Source organism: Garra rufa, chromosome 8 (genome assembly GCF_049309525.1).
Source record: "Garra rufa chromosome 8, GarRuf1.0, whole genome shotgun sequence".
In the NCBI taxonomy this organism is placed as follows: Eukaryota; Metazoa; Chordata; class Actinopteri; order Cypriniformes; family Cyprinidae; genus Garra; species Garra rufa.
In genome coordinates, this window is record NC_133368.1 from 21,840,140 (window position 1) to 21,859,670 (window position 19,531).

General features: G+C 36.4%; 1 protein-coding gene across 1 annotated transcript; it reads left to right on the forward strand.

Moving 5' to 3' along the window:
• The first annotated feature begins 33 nt into the window (after nt 1-33).
• cryl1 (crystallin, lambda 1) lies at nt 34-19,163 on the forward strand. Its single transcript, XM_073846146.1, has 8 exons — nt 34-166; nt 680-787; nt 2,020-2,146; nt 4,149-4,310; nt 5,043-5,237; nt 15,495-15,603; nt 18,277-18,383; nt 18,544-19,163. The coding sequence occupies exons 1-8, from the start codon at nt 126-128 to the stop codon at nt 18,640-18,642; spliced, it is 948 nt and encodes a 315-aa protein (XP_073702247.1). The 5' UTR covers nt 34-125; the 3' UTR covers nt 18,643-19,163.
• Nucleotides 19,164-19,531: the final 368 nt, after the last annotated feature.

Below are 19,531 nucleotides of genomic sequence, written 5' to 3' on the forward strand. Positions count from 1 at the left end.
TTTAGGCGCTTGCGAGACGCCGTAGCTCCGCCTATTTTTCGTGCACATGATAACCTGTAGTCTGGTGATATTGGGGCTCCTGTAAAGTAGCTGATTGAGTTTTGACATTTGTAAAGGAGGCTGCGATGAGTTCATTAAAAGGAAAGATAATTACTGTGGTTGGAAGGTGAGATTTACCATGTTCATGTCAGTCTGTCAATTTTGGCAGACATGTTTCTGAGGTTGTCTAACAGAATAGCTGAGAGGTCTTTGAACTCTACTGTCATGGTGTTTACTTTATGAATACGTGCAGTACTCCATATCAGGTTAGTGCATGTGAAAAATGAGCAGTGCAATGATTTATGACCAAAATTAACTGATCACGTGACTCGGTATTTGCGCTTATTTGACATATTTTGGGTATGTTTGGATTGTGCAAATAAGGTTAAAAACGTTGAAGATTTTTAACCTACTCTATTTTACAGGATTGTTTTTCATGCATGTCATCAAAATCGTATTTATTTTGTTCTATCTAATGTTAAAGTTCCTGTTTAAGTAGTCTCAGACATGTTCCTCATTTTGGTATTTGGATAATGCATTGATTTTCCTTAATGTTAACAGACTGCTTGATGTGCATTTATATTTCACTTATTTACAATGCTGTCTTTTTCCCTAATTCTGTATATGTTGCATCATATAGTGGGCTGATCGGCCGCTCCTGGGCTATGGTGTTCCTGAGTGGAGGATATAAGGTCAAGATCTATGACAATGTACCAGGACAAGCATCAGGGGCCATCACAGAGATCAGGTCAGTGGAAAACAGGAAAGAAAAATGACCTGTTGACCCCTCAGTCAAATTGTGTCCCTTTAGCATCACTGCTCAATTTTTGTGAGACCAGGTTTGTGACCCATTTAGAAGCCACAACTTACATAAATCAATGATGTGAGAAGAAACATAGAATAAAAGAGAGGACACAATATGCAGAAAAAAGTAAAGTATATCTAGAGTATTTTGGTACTGTTTATATCTGTTTCATCTTTCATATCTGTTTCCTTGATTCACTTCTTCTGTCACCAGAGGGAGTTGTAGGGCTTTCTGTTTCCTAAATATGAATTTACACCAAAAAAAATAGCTGTAGAAACAAAGTTCACTCAGAAATTGCTAGTAAATTTCAGACAGTTACCAAATTAAATTTGGTATGAAATTTTGAAGTAGAAAAACTGAAATTAGTAACTCTTGTATAACGCTACAATAATCCTAAAAAAAAAGAAATCACAGTGTAGGTGCCCTTCTTAGAATGCTGTAATGACAGATTAGGACACACAAAACAGTAATTATCTGTAATGCATCCAGAGTTGTTTTAGTAAAAAAAAAAAAAAAAAGTGTTTTTGAAAGGCTACTAGTCAGAAGTTTTTGAACAGTAAGATTTTAATTTTTTTTAAAGTCGTCTCTTCTGCTCACCAAGCCTGCATTTATTTAATCCAAAATACAGCAAAAACTGTCACATTTTGAAATATTTTTACTATTTAAAATAACTGTTTTCTATTTGAAAATATTTAAAAATGCAATTTATTCCTGTGATTTCAAAGCTGATGTTTTTAGCATCATTACTCCAGTCACATGATTCTTTAGAAATCATTCTAATATTCTGATTTGCCGATCGGTTCATTTATTATTATGTTAAAAACAGCTGAATATAATTTCAGTTTTTTTTTTTTTGATGAATAGAAGGTTCAGAAGAACAAAATATACATTTTTTGTAACATTATAAATGTCTTTATCATCACTTTTGATCAATTTAAAAGTATATCAAATCAAATATATAAAATAAATGCAGGCTTGGTGAGAAGAAGAGACTTCTTAAAAAAGAAGTTAAAAAACATTTGACTAGTAATGTAATTTACACCTCAACTGGATCTGCAACAGATGCCTTATTAGTCATAAACCATGATTGAAACATTGCATTTGGACAGAACATCTGGCAGATTTTCTACACATTTCTTTGAATTTTTATAATGTGTTTTTTTGTGTGTGAGCAGGAAACAGCTTGAGGAGCTTCAGCAAGCCAAAATGCTGAGAGGAAATCTCACGGCTGCAGAGCAGTTGAGTCTACTCAGCAGTCATGATGACCTGCAGCAGGCCCTGGAGGGAGCTTTCTTTGTCCAGGTATGGTTGACCCAAAAATGTGACTAGGAAGCAGAGGATAAGCATCTCTCTGATATGTATAGAATGAAAGCCACAAGTATTTTGTGTGAAGAGAAGAAAGAGTGTTCAGTAATTATAAGTACCAAATACATTATTTCACATGTAATTATTTAGTCACTGTACAAAGCACATGAAAGCAAAAGACATGTCTGTGGTTTAAACATTCCATGATGCCTCTTTCACTAAGTTAATGTGATTAACCATTGGTGTTGCGCCTGTGCTTAATTATTAAAATCTATTGAACACTTAGGAGCCAAGCCTCTGTTTGCTATTGGAAAGTCCTTTTTTAAAATAAAGATGGATGAGGTGATGTATCTGAGCATGCATTTTTGCCCCAGTCATAATGACCCAAAAATGTTGGGTGTTAGTTCACCCAAAAATGAAAATTCTGTCATTAATTACTCACCCTCATGTCATTCCAAGTCTAAGATTCTTAGACTTAAGTCTACATAACACAAATTAAAATATTTTTGATGAAATCCGAGAGCTTTACATTGTTGCAATAGGTCAGACATTGTCCATGTGTCATTAGTGGTTTAACCTTAATTTTATAAAGCTACAAGAATACTTTTTGTGCGTAAAGAAAACAAAATAACAGCTTAATTCAACAATTGTTCTTTTCCGCGTCTCCACTGGCCGCCATTCACGAGAGTACCACAACGTATTTGCACATTGCTCTATTGGCAGCATCATAATATATTATTATTATATATTATTATATATAACATATAATATTTTGTATGTACACTACCAGTCAAAAGTTTTTGGACAGTAATATTTCTAATGTTTTTTTAAATAAGTCTCTTCTTCACACAAAGCCTGCATTTATTAACTATTCTATTTGAATATATTTTGAAATGTCATTTATTCCTGTGATTCCTCTGAATTTTAGCATCATTACTCCAGTCACATGATCCTTCAGAAATCATTTGAATATTCTGATTTGCTGCTCAAAAAACATTTATTATTATTATTATTATGTTACAAACTGCTGAGGAGACTTTTTTTTGTTTCTTTGATGAATAGAAAGTTTAAAAAGAACAGCATTTATCTGAAATAGAATTTTTTTGTAACATTATAAATGCCTTTATCATCACTTTTGATCAATTTGAAGCATCCTTGCCAAAAAAGTATTTATTATTTTTTTCACAAAAAATAAAAAAAACAAGCTTTTGATTGGTATGGTGTATAAAGCTACAAAAGCTTTTTATTTATGATAATTGCTCATCTTTGGATCTTTCTGTTCATCAAAGAATCCTGAAAAACATGTACTCACCTGTTTTAAATATTGATAATAATAAATGTTTCTTAAACAGCAAATCAGTATATTAGAATGATTTCTGAAGGATCATGTGACACTGAAGACTGGAGTAACGATGCTGAAAATTTAGATTTGGTCACAGCAATAAGTTACATTTAAAAAATTATTCAAATAGAAAGAATTATTTTAAATAGTAAAAATATTTCACACTTTTACTGCTTTTGCTGTATTTTGTATCAGATAAATGTAGGCCTCATGAGCAGAAGAGAATTCTTAAAAAAAAACATTAAAAATCTTACTGTTCAAAAACTTTTGACTGGAAGCGTACATCACGATATAGAAGAAAATATCTGTTGTTACTTAATTTTTAATGGCAACTTTAAACTTTGCAACTCTGACTTCTAAAAAGTTTTCCTGCTAAATAATCAAAGCAGTGTGTGTGAATATAGTTTGTTTTATCAGCATTGGGAAGTTATGATCCTTTTATTGTTATTCAGGTCATATTTTTTTCAGCCTATTCCAATGTCATTTATTGTATCCGCCCTTGTATTTCCTTCTTGTTCTTTTTTGTGCTCTTATGGAAATGTTGCTACAGCTTTAATTATAATACATTTAAATACAGTCACCTTTGCCATTATCACACCTTTGCTATACTGTTTTGTTGACCATCAACTGCTCTTGTCCTGTTTTTTCTGTGAATAGGAGTGTGTATTTGAGGACATAAAAGCAAAGCAAACTGTCTTCAGTGAGGTGGAGAATCTTGTGACAGAAAGTGTGATTCTCAGCAGCTCCACTTCCTGCCTGATGCCAAGCAATGTCTTCTCTCGTGTCCAGAACCGAACTCGGTGCATCATTTCTCATCCGGTTAGTTATGATTACAGTCTGTGAGAGATTATATCATATATGACACACACACACACACACACACACACACACACACACATATATATGTGTGGCCAAAAATGTATACCTCAGCCCAGTTTTTTTTTTTGAGTGCATACATTTTGGCTTTGGTTTGAACCTGCAATATCTTCCATTCTTCCATCTAGACCAATATGTCTTATGATTTAATAGGGGCTAAACCTAAAATCCTTCTAAATGTAAACTTCTGCAGTTCCCCCTAATAACAATTGTTATTTCAAGTGTTCCTACAACATTTTATGTTTAAGTTTTAGTTCTACTGTTTATTTAATAAAAGCATTATTTACATAGACATGTCAGTTTTTTCTTGTCAGCCCTGATTTAGCAGCCTGTAGTGAAGAATGGAGATAATTGTTTTAGACCCAGAGGGGCTTCACTGGACTTTGAATCCGTCCATGGAAATTCCACTCTGATCTCACAAGCAGAAAGGTCTTGCTGGTCGTGTTGTCCTTCAGAGCAGTCTGAGTCAAATAGTTCACCTGCATTTAGTGAATGTTTAATCATGAATGCCAAGCATTTATGGTCAGACATTTAGTCACAGAGACCTTCACAGTGGGAAAGAAGTCCAAAACAAGGCCATTATCTCTAGCTCTGGTAAACACGTTAGTATCGTGCTTTGTCTGTGTCCAGGGGCAGATAAACTAGTGTCATTCCTTCTTGTTTTAAACCTCACAGGTAAACCCGCCCTACTATGTACGTCTGGTGGAGCTGGTGCCACACCCAGAAACACTGCCTGGTGTTATGGATGTTGCTTACTCACTGATGACGGATGTCGGGCAGGCACCTGTGCGACTCAGGAAGGAGATTGATGGTTTCGCATTGAACCGCGTTCAGTATGCCATCATAGGCGAGTCCTGGAGGCTGGTTCAGGTTGGTTGAGCAAACATGGAACAAAACCACATATCAGTTAGAGTCATGGTTATACTGCATATAATGTTTTGACTACCTTCCCATTATCTGGCAAAATTCATAACAGGTCAAGTAAACATTTGTTGACCCTGGTGAAAAAAAAACAGCATATGCTGGTTAGGTAGGACCAGCATAAACCAGCAAAGGACCAGCTTAAACCAGCATAAAAACCTACCTAACCAGCATATGCTGTTTTTTTTTCAACATGAGGGGAGTGAAATGGACAAGAATTTTTTTTTAATTGGCTTTCATGTCAAATCTCTTGTATAGTCTTGTATAATATGCAAAAAGGCAAGATAGAAAGATGTGCGACAATCATGCATGGTTAAAGGAGCCATGTTCAAAGCCATTAATAACATAATTACATAACTAGTAGATAATATAAATAATAGCAGACTGTCTTATTATATATCCACCTTAATTTTCCCAGAAGCGCGGGCGCGGCCATTTGTAAATTTTATGGGTTTGGCCTCTGGTCTCATCCCCGTCCAGCTATTTTTAGCTGTACAAAACAGTTCGCTTTGCTGCTTGATGTTGCAAATGTGTGTTTTACCATACTATTTTTATGAATCATCTTAATTATGAACACACTGGCTTGTAGTGCAAACAGTTTTACTGTTTACTGCTCGTTTGCAAAATTGTTCTCATTATTTCCCAATAACGGCTAATAAAGCGGAAGTCTCACCCATGGGCTTGTCTCCACATTGAGGAATAAGGTGGATACACTACTATTCATATGTTTGAGGCCAGTAAAAATGTTTTTTTCTTTTTTCTTTTGAAAGGAATTTATACTTTTGTTCAGCAAGGATGCATTAAATTGCTCAAAAGTGACAGTATAAAGACTTAAATTGTTACAAAAAGTTCTCTATTTTAAATATGTGCTGTTTTGTTCTATTCATCAAAGAATCCTGAAAAAACGTTTGAACAAAATAATTTCAAATTGTTGCCACCATTTTATGAAAGTAATGCACCATCCAGAAATGAAAATTCTTCCACTCACCCTTTAAGTTTCTTTTTTCTGCTGAACATGAGAAGATCTTTTATAAAACAGACAGTTCCAGTCTTTGATTCTGATTGGTTGAGTTGGTTCAAAGCTGTTGTAAATTTGTCTACAAACATACAAACCACTTTGTTGCGACCAAAACAGTTTCTGAGGAACTACGCTGTTTGGTGGAAGAATGTTTTTATTAAGATCATTATACTTTATTTGCTCTGTTTTATTTTGTGAAACCTTACTACGTACGGTTGCAATCAAAATTATTCAGCCCCCCAGAGACTGCAGTACTTTACAAATACAAGCTTTTCTGAAGATCCTGAACTTTATAAAATTGCATCTACAACAGATTACTTGCATATTAAAGGTGATAATGTCAATATACAATGTAATTTTTGGAGTTATAGGATTTTTTAATAACACAGCTGTGTCACAATTATTCAACCCCTATTAAACATTGCTATTAATAGTCACTCATTTTATGGTAGGGAACAAAATTGTTTAAGCCTTTAGAAACTATTAAAAAACAGAATTAGCTTGGACTGTTACACATACATACATTTAGCCCATGCCTCTGCTGAATTTGAGTAGCAAATATGGTAAAGTCAAGAAAAACTATAGAGAAGAAATAGTTTTATTATATTAAAGCTACATGAAGATTTCCAAGACATTTAAAGTTCCTAGACACACAGCTGGCAGCCTTATTCCTTAGTTTAAGGTGTGTTGTACCAGAAAACCTTTGAGGGTGTTGAACAAAAAAATACACAATATCGTAAAATGTTTGATCAGAGCCACTGAGAAAAAACCTGCAATGTACAGCCAAAGACTTGCAAGATGACCCGACAAAAGGAGGATAAACATTTCAATGCAGTGTATAAGAAGAACACTAGACAAGTATGACCTTCATGTTGAGGCATCTTGCCAAAAGCCACTCTTGACCAAGAAGAACAAAAAGACTTGAACATGCTAACATTCATTTGGATAGACCTGTGGAGTTCTGGAAGAATGTTTTATGGAGTGATTTTTGGACCTATGGATTAGCAGTATATCTGGTGCAAAAAAAAGTCAGAGCTTATAAGCAAAAGAACACCATCTCCATTGTCAAACATGGAGGTGGATCAGATCTGTTATGGGGTTGTTTTACTGTAATAAATACACTAAATGGAAAACCTTACCGTATTAAGAATATCATAGATTCTTTGAAGTTTCAGGCCATCTTGGCAAGAATTGTGATGCCTTTGGTGCAATGACTGAAGCTAGTGATCAATGGACTTTGCTGCAGGACAATCATCCAAATCTACTTATGCTTGGTTCAGGGATCAGTTATAGAATAGTCTTGAGTGGCCTGTTCAGTCTCCAGATTTAATTCTCATTAAAAATATTTGGTTGAATTTGAAGAAAGCAATGGCAATGTGAAAACCAAAGATTATCAGTGATCTGAAAGCTTTTTTGAACATTTAGAGCCAATTAGATTTTTTTCCCCGTTATTCATCAAGTTCAGTTTTTAGAATTAGTAAATGTGTATTAATAAACTTTCGCCAATACTGTACTGATGCCTTTGTTCAATTGTTTTCACAATATTTTTTTTCTCTGCAGCAAAATGTTTTGCAGGTCAAGGGGTTGAATAATTTTGATTGCAGCTGTATATGGAATAACCGTTTTATAAAAGCAATAAGCCCTGTTGAGCCGTGGTTTACAGTGAATTTATACCAGCTAAGGGGTGTTGTTACCCACATTGAAAAATGTGGGTAACCAAAAATTTTCTGTTCTCTTTTAACTTTCATAGTATTTGTTCTATGTTCTATACTATGGAAGTCAGTAGTAAACAGCACCTGTTTGGTATATAAATGACGACAGAATTTTCATTTTTGGATGAACTATCCCTTTAAGGCCTGCATTACAGTGAACTTACCACAGTTAAGAGTAAAAACTCTTTACTCAAGGTAAAATCTGTGTAACGCACAGCTTCTCATGGTTTATTGCTTTAATAAGAAGTCGACATTACAGGATGAATGTTGTTTAGATGCTTTGTTTGTTCTTGCATTAGGGAAAATATATTGTCGACAAATCACATTACTCATCTTTGAACAGGAAAGTTCTATAATTTCCGTAAATTTTGATGCATGTCTTTGTTACACCCTGTTTTTAGAAAGAAACGATAGAAAAATTTGAGGAAGTAATGAATAAACAGACTATTGTATTTGTTCAAATGGAAAGTATTGCAACATCCATTGTCACAAATGTTCGATTGAGAGAAGGAAAAAAAAATCTCTTTTCTTTGTTTCTCTTGAGAAACTTTTAGTACAGCCAGCTTATCTTTCCTCACACTGGTGGTTTTGTCCTGGTTATACAGTACACCTGTATTACAGTGTATCAAATTAACATGGGGTAGAGTTAGGTGATCCACTTTAAAAAAAAAAAAAAAAAACTTTTCGGCACTGCCCACAAGCATGAACAAAAAGCAGAGTCAAGAAAGCACTTCCACAAACAATGGACACCTCGCTTTGAACTTATTTTTGGAGTAACTGTTCATTATTCAGTCGAGTAATGGACATTTAAAGACGAAATACAGAATTGTATGTTCTGTCTAAGGTGTATTATGAAGGCATCACAAAAGTGTGAAGATGATTCATGCTGACAAAATTATGTTCTATACATAGATGTCAGTGAGTCCTGGATTATATAGACAATGTACCTTGTGAGAGAGGTGTGATGTGTTTGAATATGCATAATGGTAAAGGTCACAGGTCAGTTAAAGAGAGGCAATCAACTCTCTTAAAAACCCTTAATCTTAACTGTAGTACATAATACTGTCACTGTTACTCATTAGATTGAAATTTAGGTTTTTGTTGCAATATGACATTGTGTCTTTGTTTTTGGTTCCTGGAATGCTTTAGATGGGTCAGGGTAGAGGCCACTTCACAACAGCACTTTGTGCTCTGACAGATATTCAGCAGATAGTCAGCATAATGAACTAGATGATGTGGACACCCAAACACCATACTCATTTGCTTGTGAGCTTTTAATTTAAAAACATTTAACAGGGAGTTGGCTCTCTCTAGCTACTGGTAGGTTTTCTACCAGCTGCAGGTATCTGCTCTCATTCAGACATAAGCGTGAGTGAGGACAGGTATTGATGTTGGGTGATATGAGCTAGTTTTCTGCTGACATATCAAATAATCCTAGTTTGTCCAAAACTTGAATGAACTTGTATGCTTAATTTTATCCACCCATTAGTAATGGGTGTAGATTAACGGCCAAACCCGTTATTTAAAAGGGGGCGTCCACATGTAGTGTTCATGAATACTGGTTTATTTTTGGAAAATACCCTTATTCTATAAAAGTAATGCAGATAAACCAAAAAGATTAACGTATAAATCATTTATGTCTTAATTAGTGGTGGGCCGTTATCGGCGTTAACGTGCTGCGTTAACGTGAGACTCATATCGCGCGATAAAAAAAATATCGCCGTTAATCTATTCTCAAAGTTGGGTTGGGAGCTGGGTCTAAACTACGCAAGATATGATGACTTTCACTTTGATATTTTAGCGCGGATGACGTATATCTAGTTGAATTGCAATGTTGGGGGCGAGAACGAGTCTTCAACTTCTGTGAAATTACCACATCAAATGAGACGCGCAGACATGGATGCAGTTATGAAGCCGCTTCAGGGCAGGTGTGTGCGTTGCTAGACCCTTTTTACTGGGGCACGTGCCTCAGTGAAAATCTGCTGTGCCCCAGTAAAATCTCAAGTTTGAGTTATAATTTACTTTGATAATCCCGAAATAAAGACATTATACTATATGCAACAACTGAATTGACGCTTCTAAAAGCAACGCAGTTTATTGTAAGATGCACGCAGATAGGCTATCCATACCCGCGCGCCTGTATATTTTACTGGAACGCGCACGTCGTACAGCCTTTTGCGCAGAAGTACTTGGTTACACAAGTTTGTATAGTTAATTGTGTTTTAAATGCAATTGTCAAGCAGTTTGTAATGCATTTTGGAAACAGGAGATGAGCCCCTGGTCTAATGCGCCACCTGGCTTGAGAAACCCGTTCTCAAAGACTTACTTTTAGTCATTATTTGGGTAGCACACATATTCTGAATGCTTTCAGAAGAATTCAAATTAGCCATTTTAATCTAGATTAATCTAGATTAATTTCAAGATTTAATCTAGATTAATCTAGATTAAAAAAATTAATCTATGCCCACCACTAGTCTTAATTGATAATTGTAAGGATTCATTATTATTAGGGGTGGGCATAGATTAATTTTTTTAATCTAGATTAAATCTTGGAATTAATCTAGATTAATCTAGATTAAAATGGCTAATTTGAATTCTGCTGAAGGCATTCAGAATATGTGTGCTACCCAACGGGCCAGGTGGCGCATTAGATCAGGCGATCATCTCCTGTTTCCAAAATGCATCACAAACTGCTTGACAATTGCATTTACAACATAATTACCTATACAAACTTGTGTAACCAAGTACTTCTGCGCAAAAGGCTGCACGACGTGCGCATTGCTATTAAATACACAGACACACACGGGCATGGATATCTGCGTGCATAGTCTTCCATTAAACTGCGTTGCTTTTAGAAGCGTCAATTCAGTTGTTGCATATAGTTTAATGTCTTTATTTCGAGATTATCAAAGTAAATTATAACTCAAACTTGAGATTTTACTGGGGCACAGCAGATTTTCACTGGGGCACGTGCCCCAGTAAAAAGGGTCTAGCTACGCACCTGCCCTGAAGCGGCTTCATAGCTGAATCCATGTTTGCACGTCTCATTTAAAGTGGTAATTTCACAGAAGTTGAAGACTCGTTCTCGCCCCCTACAGTGCAATTCGACTAGGTATACGTCATCCGTGCTAAAATATCAAGGTGAAAGTCATCATAGCTTGCGTAGTTTAGACCCAGCTCCCAACCCAACTTTGAGAATAGATTAACGGCGATATTTTTTTTTATCGCCGATAAGAGTCTCACGTTAACGCAGCACGTTAACGCCGATAACGGCCAACCACTAATTATTATATAACTTACTCACATTTATGTTGTTTCAAATCTGCATGACTTTATTGACTGTGGAGCACAAAAGAAGATATTTAGCAGAATGTTCACACTACACTTTTTCATATAATACTAACAGGCCCAGAAAGATAGTAGATACATTGTTAAAATAGTCCATGTGATATCGGTGGTTCAAGCGTAATGTTATTGAAGCTACAAGAATAGTTTTGTGTAAAGAAAACAAGAACAACAACTTTATTCAACAATTTCTTCTCTTCCGTGTCAGCCAGTCATCGGATTGGTTAAATTATACAGGATTTCCGAGACTGCATTTACACTTGGCATTAACAGGAGATCATCTTGATCAAGCAGAACACGGCACATTTACACTTGGCAACATCAACGAACTTCTCTATCTGGTTGACCGATCAGATCTGTCACAAAGTCTTTAAAATAGGTTTTACACACCCGTCTGTTATTGTGGGGATGTTTCCATGCCCCTAAACATGATGTGGCACAAAACAAAACGTGATTGGTTGTTTTACCTGTCAGTCATATGGCTCCTGGGCGGGCATTGGAGAAGAAATTGTTGAATAAAGTCATTATTTTTCTTTTCTTTGTGCTCAAAAAGTATTCTTGCAGCTTCATAACATTACGGTTGAACCACGGATGTCACATGGACTATTTTAACGATGTCATTACTAACTTTTTAGGTCTTGAACATGTCAGTTGCGTTGCTTTCTATGCAGGGTCAGAAAGCTCTCGGATTTCATCAAAAATATCCTAATTTGTGTTCAGAAGATGAATGAAAGTCTTACCGGGTTTGGAATGACATTAGGGTGAATAATTAATGACAGAATTTTAATTTTTGGGTGGACTATCCTTTTAGGATTTGAGAGGAAAACCCCAAAATGTTCTCATTTAAGTAAAACTAAAACAGAGATTCCTTAAAAAAAAGCCCTTGTGTTGTTCTAACGTAAGAACATGCTGTGATGTAACCAGAGTCGCTGACATTTGAGAGGTTAAAAGTTGAACCAAATGGTGTAAGTGTCAGATTTGCTGTTCTTTTAAGCTAGTTATAGATGCACTTACAGTGTACAACCAAAAAAAGAATGGTGTCCATTCTGCTTTAGTGTTTAGAGACAATTTCACAGCTTTTATGGCAGCACTGAAAAAATGCTTTTCTTATTTGGCCTTTTTGAATTATTTGATGGTTCTTCTCGTTTCAAAGATTTATAACCATTTAACTGAGGCAGAACTAAAAGAAATCTTATGAGGATGAAAACTAAATGTCACATTAGTTGTAAATGATCTGAGGAAATTATCTTATTTATCATGCACCATTAATTTTGTTTTGTAATTTTTATATATAAAGATTTTCCTCTTAACTAGCTTTTACAGTAAATAAGTGTTCTTCCTTTTACCGTTTTCTTTCCTTATCTTTCATTTCCTCATAAGTGGTTTTATTGTGCAATCATTGATGATGAAGCAATTTAGTAAGATTTGTCTGGAATAACAGCCTATCATGTGTCTCGCTAGTTTTCACGTTTTCTATGGAGTGTCCATATGACAGTGTGTGATAGGAATTTAATTTCTTAACAAGCCTTATTAAGTATTATGACATAATTTTCCAAGTAATTTCCTAATGCTCAGAAGGAAAAGTAAAAATTTTAAATTAAACCTGCACCATTTGAAACCTGCACCAATCCATGTCCTGTTTTGGGTCAACTTCTGAATGACAGAAATACTTCTCCTCCTTTTTAGTTGCAGGCAAATACTTATTTCAAAAGGATCTGCTCTCGGAGCTGTTAAAAGGCTAAATGTTGTTGAACCAGTTAAACCAGCATGCAAACTGGTTATTGCATAGTGTTTTTGTTTAGATAATTAAAAGAAGTAATTAGTAATTACATAAGCAGGTTTTACTTAAGTTAAATAATGTTCAAAGACCCTTTGTGGCCACCTGGCACTGTGGCCTTTTAACTAGAGCTGTTTCATCTCTTTCACATATTAAATTTCTTCATGTTGCACTGTATTGAATGAGATGTTCACATGAGCTGTTCATGTTGTTGTCATGGGCCAATTACCCGACCATTACATCAAAATTTAAAACCGTGCCCACAAACATTTAAATGTTGTTTATTAGTTGAAATTCCAAACTGATAGTTCACCAAAAATTCTGTCATGTGGAAGTCAATGGGGACATCAACTGCTTGGTTACCTACATACTTCTATCTTCATTTGTGTTAAGCAGAAGAAAACAACTCATACAGGTTTGTAACAAATTGAGGGTGAGTAAATGTTGACAGAATTTTTATTTTATTTTTGAGTCTTTATGACACGATTTTTGCCCGATCTGCTTTACGTAGGGTGTTATGGGGATTCGTAAACGACAATGGGCATCGGGCGCAAGATTCGATCGTTTCATCTCATGTAGTGTGTCATAGTAGACGACAACCAATGCCATGTCTGCGAGGCTTCACGCCTTCGCCATTGAAAGACTACAATTTTTTTTTCGTCGTCCATGACAAGTTCCATCAAATCTGTGACACTGGCCAATAGGAGCACAGAAGCGCCTTCGTACATGCTTTCAAACAAGCTGAAACGAAAAAGAGATAATGGTATCTGCATTGCTAGGTGGAATTTTACAATAAAGGAATAGTTAATGGCGCTATGGCAGTAATACTCCTGCATTCATGATATTTCCTTGAGGGAGTACTACTTTTTTATGGGGTGTTTTTCTATTTTTCTTTGACAGGACAGTGGAGATATGACAGGATATTAGTGGAAAGAGAGGGGGGCTGCCAACCAAATAAAAACTACTTTACATCAGTTCTCATTTACAGTCCATTCTGTCCTCTTCATGCGATCCAGATTTGTGTCCACTGTCAAGTTTTCTCTTTTTTGGGGGTTTCTGACGACAAGACAGAGCAAAACATGCTGTTTGCACGCTATAGAGGGTTTGCACTTGCATCACGATTTGCTCAGTTACCATAAATTATAAAAACAAACATGAATGTTGTCGAAATTCTTTGCCCTGGAAATCCTGGTTCAGTTTGGCCAACCATTCTTCTCCTTGATTTGTTATAACTTTTGGCAGTCTATAGTGCTCCTAATGTTTTTCCCAGTCTGACTGATTAGTACAGACCAAAACATGACAATAATTGACCATTTTCAGCAGCGATAATCAGCAAAATATGTGAGTTTTATTTGGTTCAGTGGCATTGTGTATGCTCAGTGCAATATGGCCGACTGATGAAAACACTATCGATGGCAGCACTCGTTGAAGATGTTCACAACATGACAAGATTTTAGGAGTCAAAATCACATAATCTGACACAGGGACTGTCATAACCGACAAAAAAAAATTGTGTAGTTTGAACTGGGCTTCACTTATAAGCCTAACTTATACTGAACTAAGTCTAGTTCAGTATATTGCATTACCTCTTACTTTGTGTGTGTGCTTTTAAATTAGTTGCTTTATTAAGGGAAAAAGAGGTGAGTGTTGTTTTTTTACGATGAGGAACATTTAAAGTTGGATGGTGCCCTGCACACTAGATTTGCTGCTCAAATCCACTCATGCTTCCTCTCAGAGTTCAGGCGGCTCTTTGAGAGAGAGCCAGCACTGGAAAGTAGAGCAGCTGGGAAAGCTAATGGCTGCCCCTGGTGATTACCGTAGAGGAAAGGCCTCTTTTCACGGTTTCCCCAGCCAGTCCGCCGCCTGGCGACACCGAGATAACGGCCTCGTTGTTGCGGGCAGGAAATGAACAAAGACCACCCTGTCCCCCTCCTAAACTCTTCCCCCATTCCCCGTTCTGTATCCAAGCTTTGATTTCAGCACAGTCAGGCAACAGGTATCTGTGGCCACAGGTAATCTGAGTGCAAAGTGGGCCCAAAGCCTGGCACAACCACACTTGTCTCCCCCTGCCATACCATCCCATTGTTTAGAGGACACTGAGTTAAATGATAAGAGAAACCCAATACAGTGGGAGCGGCTATAGTGCTCTTCAGATGGGACAAAAGTGGAAGGGGCAACCTCCGTTTTCCTCTCAATCAAGTGGACCGAACCTTGTTGGCTGGACAAACTACTAAGCAGGAAGCTGTAATTTTAGGATTAGAAGATCAGAAAACCACTTTTACCAACATTGTCTGTCATCCAAGCGTATAATATAGTGCAGGTTGCCAAATTAACTTTTCTTTCTTCTCATTCAGGACGGAGTGATCTCAGTGAAGGACATCGACCTGGTGATGTCTGAGGGTTTGGGCATGCGCTACGCTTTTTTAGGTCCCATTGAAACCATGCATCTCAACGCACCAGAAGGCAAGCTACCTATTAACTAATAATGCATTTTATTAAACTTTGTATTTAAGCACTAAGATGTTTTTGTTTTCATCATGCTTGGGAAAAAAATGTGTGCGGTGCTTAGCCAAAAAAATGGCTGTGAAACCTGTTAGTGTTTCGATTACATCCACCTCACGTGACCTTAAGTGTGTGTGTGTGTGTGTGTGTGTGAGAAAGATACTGTAAAAGAAACTAAAACTAGCATGAAAGTGTGTAAATGTGCTTGTGTTTTGAAGAGATCTCATGTTCACTGTGAAAATCAGAAGGCAGTGTGAAATCTGTAGGATGACCCTGCTCCCCCTATGAAACGTGCTTTGCCATGTGACACCAGTACTTATGTTTGATGATGACAGATGAGTTATTATTCTTAGCCCTGCCTCCTTGTACTGTGAGTGAGGTGCTACAGTGCTCTCACTGTGGTGCTAAAGCCCCCCTGTAAACACAAGATTTCGCCCTGGTTTCTTCCATCACTGTAATGGCACCGGTTCTCGGAAACTGTAAGCGAAGAACTGTGGCTGAACTTTCTCTGGTACAAATCTTATCGGCTGAGAGCCCTTCTAAAAGAACTAATGCCCTTCAGATGAGGAGCCACTCAATTCATGCTTGAAAACTCTGTTACAAAACAAATGCCAGTAACTTTATTTGCTGAGTCACTTTGGACACAGTTCTAAATTGGTTATATTTTTTGCATCACAGTTGTTCATAAGGACAAAGCGGTGTTTGATATGCTAAATTTGAATTCTATGGCTTGTTTAAAGGGGTCATGAACTGCCTTTTTTATTATTTTGTACTGTTCTCTGAGGTCCCCTTATAAAGTTACCAAGATTTTTAAATTTAAAAAAACATAATTTAGAAGTGATAGGCTCGGAAGTAAATGCCCACTCCTATAATTGGCTAACACTTGTGTATGTTTAACAGCCTACATCCTTCACAGATGGTTACATAAATACTCATAAGTACATAAGTACATATCAAATGATCTGTAATAACAGACAAAGCAATAGTGAGCCTGTAATAAAAAGAGCTACACACACGTATGGGTTGCGACATTAAAGGTCCACTGAAGTGCCTTGAAACACACAGCGTTATTCTGTGGTGACGTACTTTTAACTGAAACAAAAACATATTGCTAAGCCCCGCCCACTTATTTTGAAGAGCCAATAGCGTTCCATTAATATCTGCTCGGGCCAGAGCCGTTGAGCTCGGTAAAGCCACATTTGTAAGCTTATGACAGCAGTCTAATAAATTACCCCATAGATTCAATATGAAACTCTTGCTAAAACAAAATAGTGATCATAATCATGCTGAGGCTGTGTAGTTTAATCCATGCCAATCGCACATATGAGTGCATATGATCTGCTCTGTGTTATAAAACTTTAATTTTGATTTCAGGGGGACTTTAATGTCAAATCCAATACAGTCAGCACAGCATCGTCTTTTAGTTTCTATCATTCTGAAAATCCTACTTCGAATTGTGCTTTGTTTGTAAACAAATCCGTGGTAAAATGAAGTGAACACAGGAACAAGTTTTCCAATAAAAAAAAAGTTTATCCACTCTTTCCTAACGTTGGGATCAGAACTGTTTTTAGATTAACAAGAAAGTTTTGTGTTCTGAAACTTACAGGTTGTCTTTATATTACAGTGACCTCTTATGTTAAAAGGTAAAGGGAATTTTAGTTTCTCAGTTCATGAACACTTTAAAAAAACAAGTCTTTTAAAGGGACCTGGGTATTGTGACATGTATGGCTTAATATTATGTAAATGATGTCTCTTATTAAAATATGTAGTAGAAAACCCATGAAAGATTTACGTTATTTAAAAAAAAAAACATTGTTTTATACATATTTTGGAGGGGGGGTGCCATTATGATGTGAAATGGTTGCACACTGTGAGCTACTGGTACTACCTGTTGCTATTTTTACCGCAACAAAACTCGGAAAATAAAATACTGGTACAATGACCACAGGTGGCAGTGGATGTAAGTGTAGGTTTAAACCAATCAGTTTTTCGCCTGAGTGAAATCCGCACTGAGAAACTCCTTCAGTGGCTGCAGCATCATGACAAGCACTAGCATGTTTACATCCTGCCAGGATGGCATCTAGCGTTTCTTGTCTCTGCCATTCGTAAGCTCTTTCAGTAGCTGTGGTCTACTAAAAGCCTCAAAGGCATCAGGGCTAAAGTGGAGAGAACAAAGACGCAGGTCTTTAGGAAGTTTTTTCGTCCACAGGCATCTTCCCATTCTTTTCTCCTCTTCTTATCGCTAGGAAAAGCAGTGAAAACTTACATCGCTTCTCTTGTTCCCCTTCGACTGAAAATTACAACCAAAAGTCGCACAATGTGGCATCGTATCAGTATTTTATTTTCCAAGTTGTGTTGCGGTACCAATCGCAACAGGTAGCGCCAGTAGCTCAATTAAATAACGTAAGTTCATGGGTTTTCTGCTACGTATTTCAGTAAGAGACATAATTTACGTTATATTAATACCCATGGTTAACCTTTAAATGAATTAACTAGATCGAAACCCTTTCTGTAATATGTTATTAGAGTCGTAAAAAACATCAGACCTTTTATGGTCTACTGTGTTACTACTATATTGTAAAAATGTAAAACTACATTTGTATTTGATCCTCATCCTGTGTTTTGTCTGTCCAGGTATGGAAGACTATCTCCAGCGCTACAGCGAGGGCATGAAGAGGGTTCTTAAAACTTTTGGGCCTGTTCCAGACTTTTCTGGAGAGCCAGCAGCTAGAATTATAAAAGTATGCAATAATATTATTCATAATTTGTGGGAAATCTCTTGAAACAGTTGCTTTAGTTATCCTAAAGTGAACAGATTTCCCAAATAACCATAACTGTTTTTAAAAAATAATAATGATTATGTAATCATTATAAAATGAAAGATTTTATCATCTACTTTAGGAGATCTGTGAGCTGATCCCTGCTGAACAGGAGCACCTCACAGCCAGGAGAGAGAGAAGAGATCAGCTGCTGATGGAACTAGCTAAGCTGAAGAAATGAGGCTAGTCTGTAAAATAGACGTGGTTATGGATCATCAGAGCCACTGTTGTCCTTGGTTAAATAGTTCCCTTTCGGGCAACAGAATATGACTGATTATAAAAGAAAATTACCTCAGAAATAGAATTAAGGTTTATGTAATTATGGATTCAATTTTTACCATGCGTGTTTTAAGTCTAAGATTAGTGATAAATACTTGTTTCACCTGAAACAGCTAAAGCACTTTTTTGCTCATGCTAAATGTAATGTGAAATTCACAATTAAAGGGAAAATGAAAACAATCTCCAGTCGGCAAGCCCCATTCTTGATCCACCCATGAATGTTTAAAATGCTGATGTATCCTTTGGAAGATACACACAATTAAAAATGATTGGTGTTTTCACATGGGACATTCACGAATTAATCTCATGATGAGCTCCAACAAGAATGGAACCCTAGCTTAAGATGTAGGAATGTCATAACATGTCAAACCAAATGTCAGATTCAAATAAATAATTCTTTTGCCAGAACTAACAATGTCTTAACTGACTGGTGTCAAGGTGTTTTTTTATGACGTCAATTCACAGGTGTAGTCGGCATAATGTCATATATATATATTTATTATTGTTTTATCTTTTAAAACCTGTCAAGCTAACAAACTTAAAAGTGTTTGTATATTTCTTTTAAATTACTTTTGGTTTAAATTACGTTTGGCTTAATATTTTGTTAGATAATGGTTATTAGGGGCGCTGAACTTTCCTGAATTGTTGTACTTGCATTTTAATTGAAGTGATGGCTTCTGAACGGTTAGGCTAAGAAAACTTTGTATGCGACTGAACATATCACATCTACACGTTACCGACGCGACTGTATTCGAGGTCGCTCCTTCTGTAATCCAGCTGAGGCGCGCTAC

Excerpts from the sequence above, each read along its gene's own strand:
- cryl1 (XM_073846146.1), top strand. The coding sequence starts at position 126 with ATGAGTTCATTAAAAGGAAAGATAATTACTGTGGTTGGAAG. Across the intron at positions 788-2,019 it reads GGGGCCATCACAGAGATCAG|GAAACAGCTTGAGGAGCTTC; the intron begins GTCAGTGGAAAA and ends GTGTGTGAGCAG. Across the intron at positions 15,604-18,276 it reads GCATCTCAACGCACCAGAAG|GTATGGAAGACTATCTCCAG; the intron begins GCAAGCTACCTA and ends TTGTCTGTCCAG.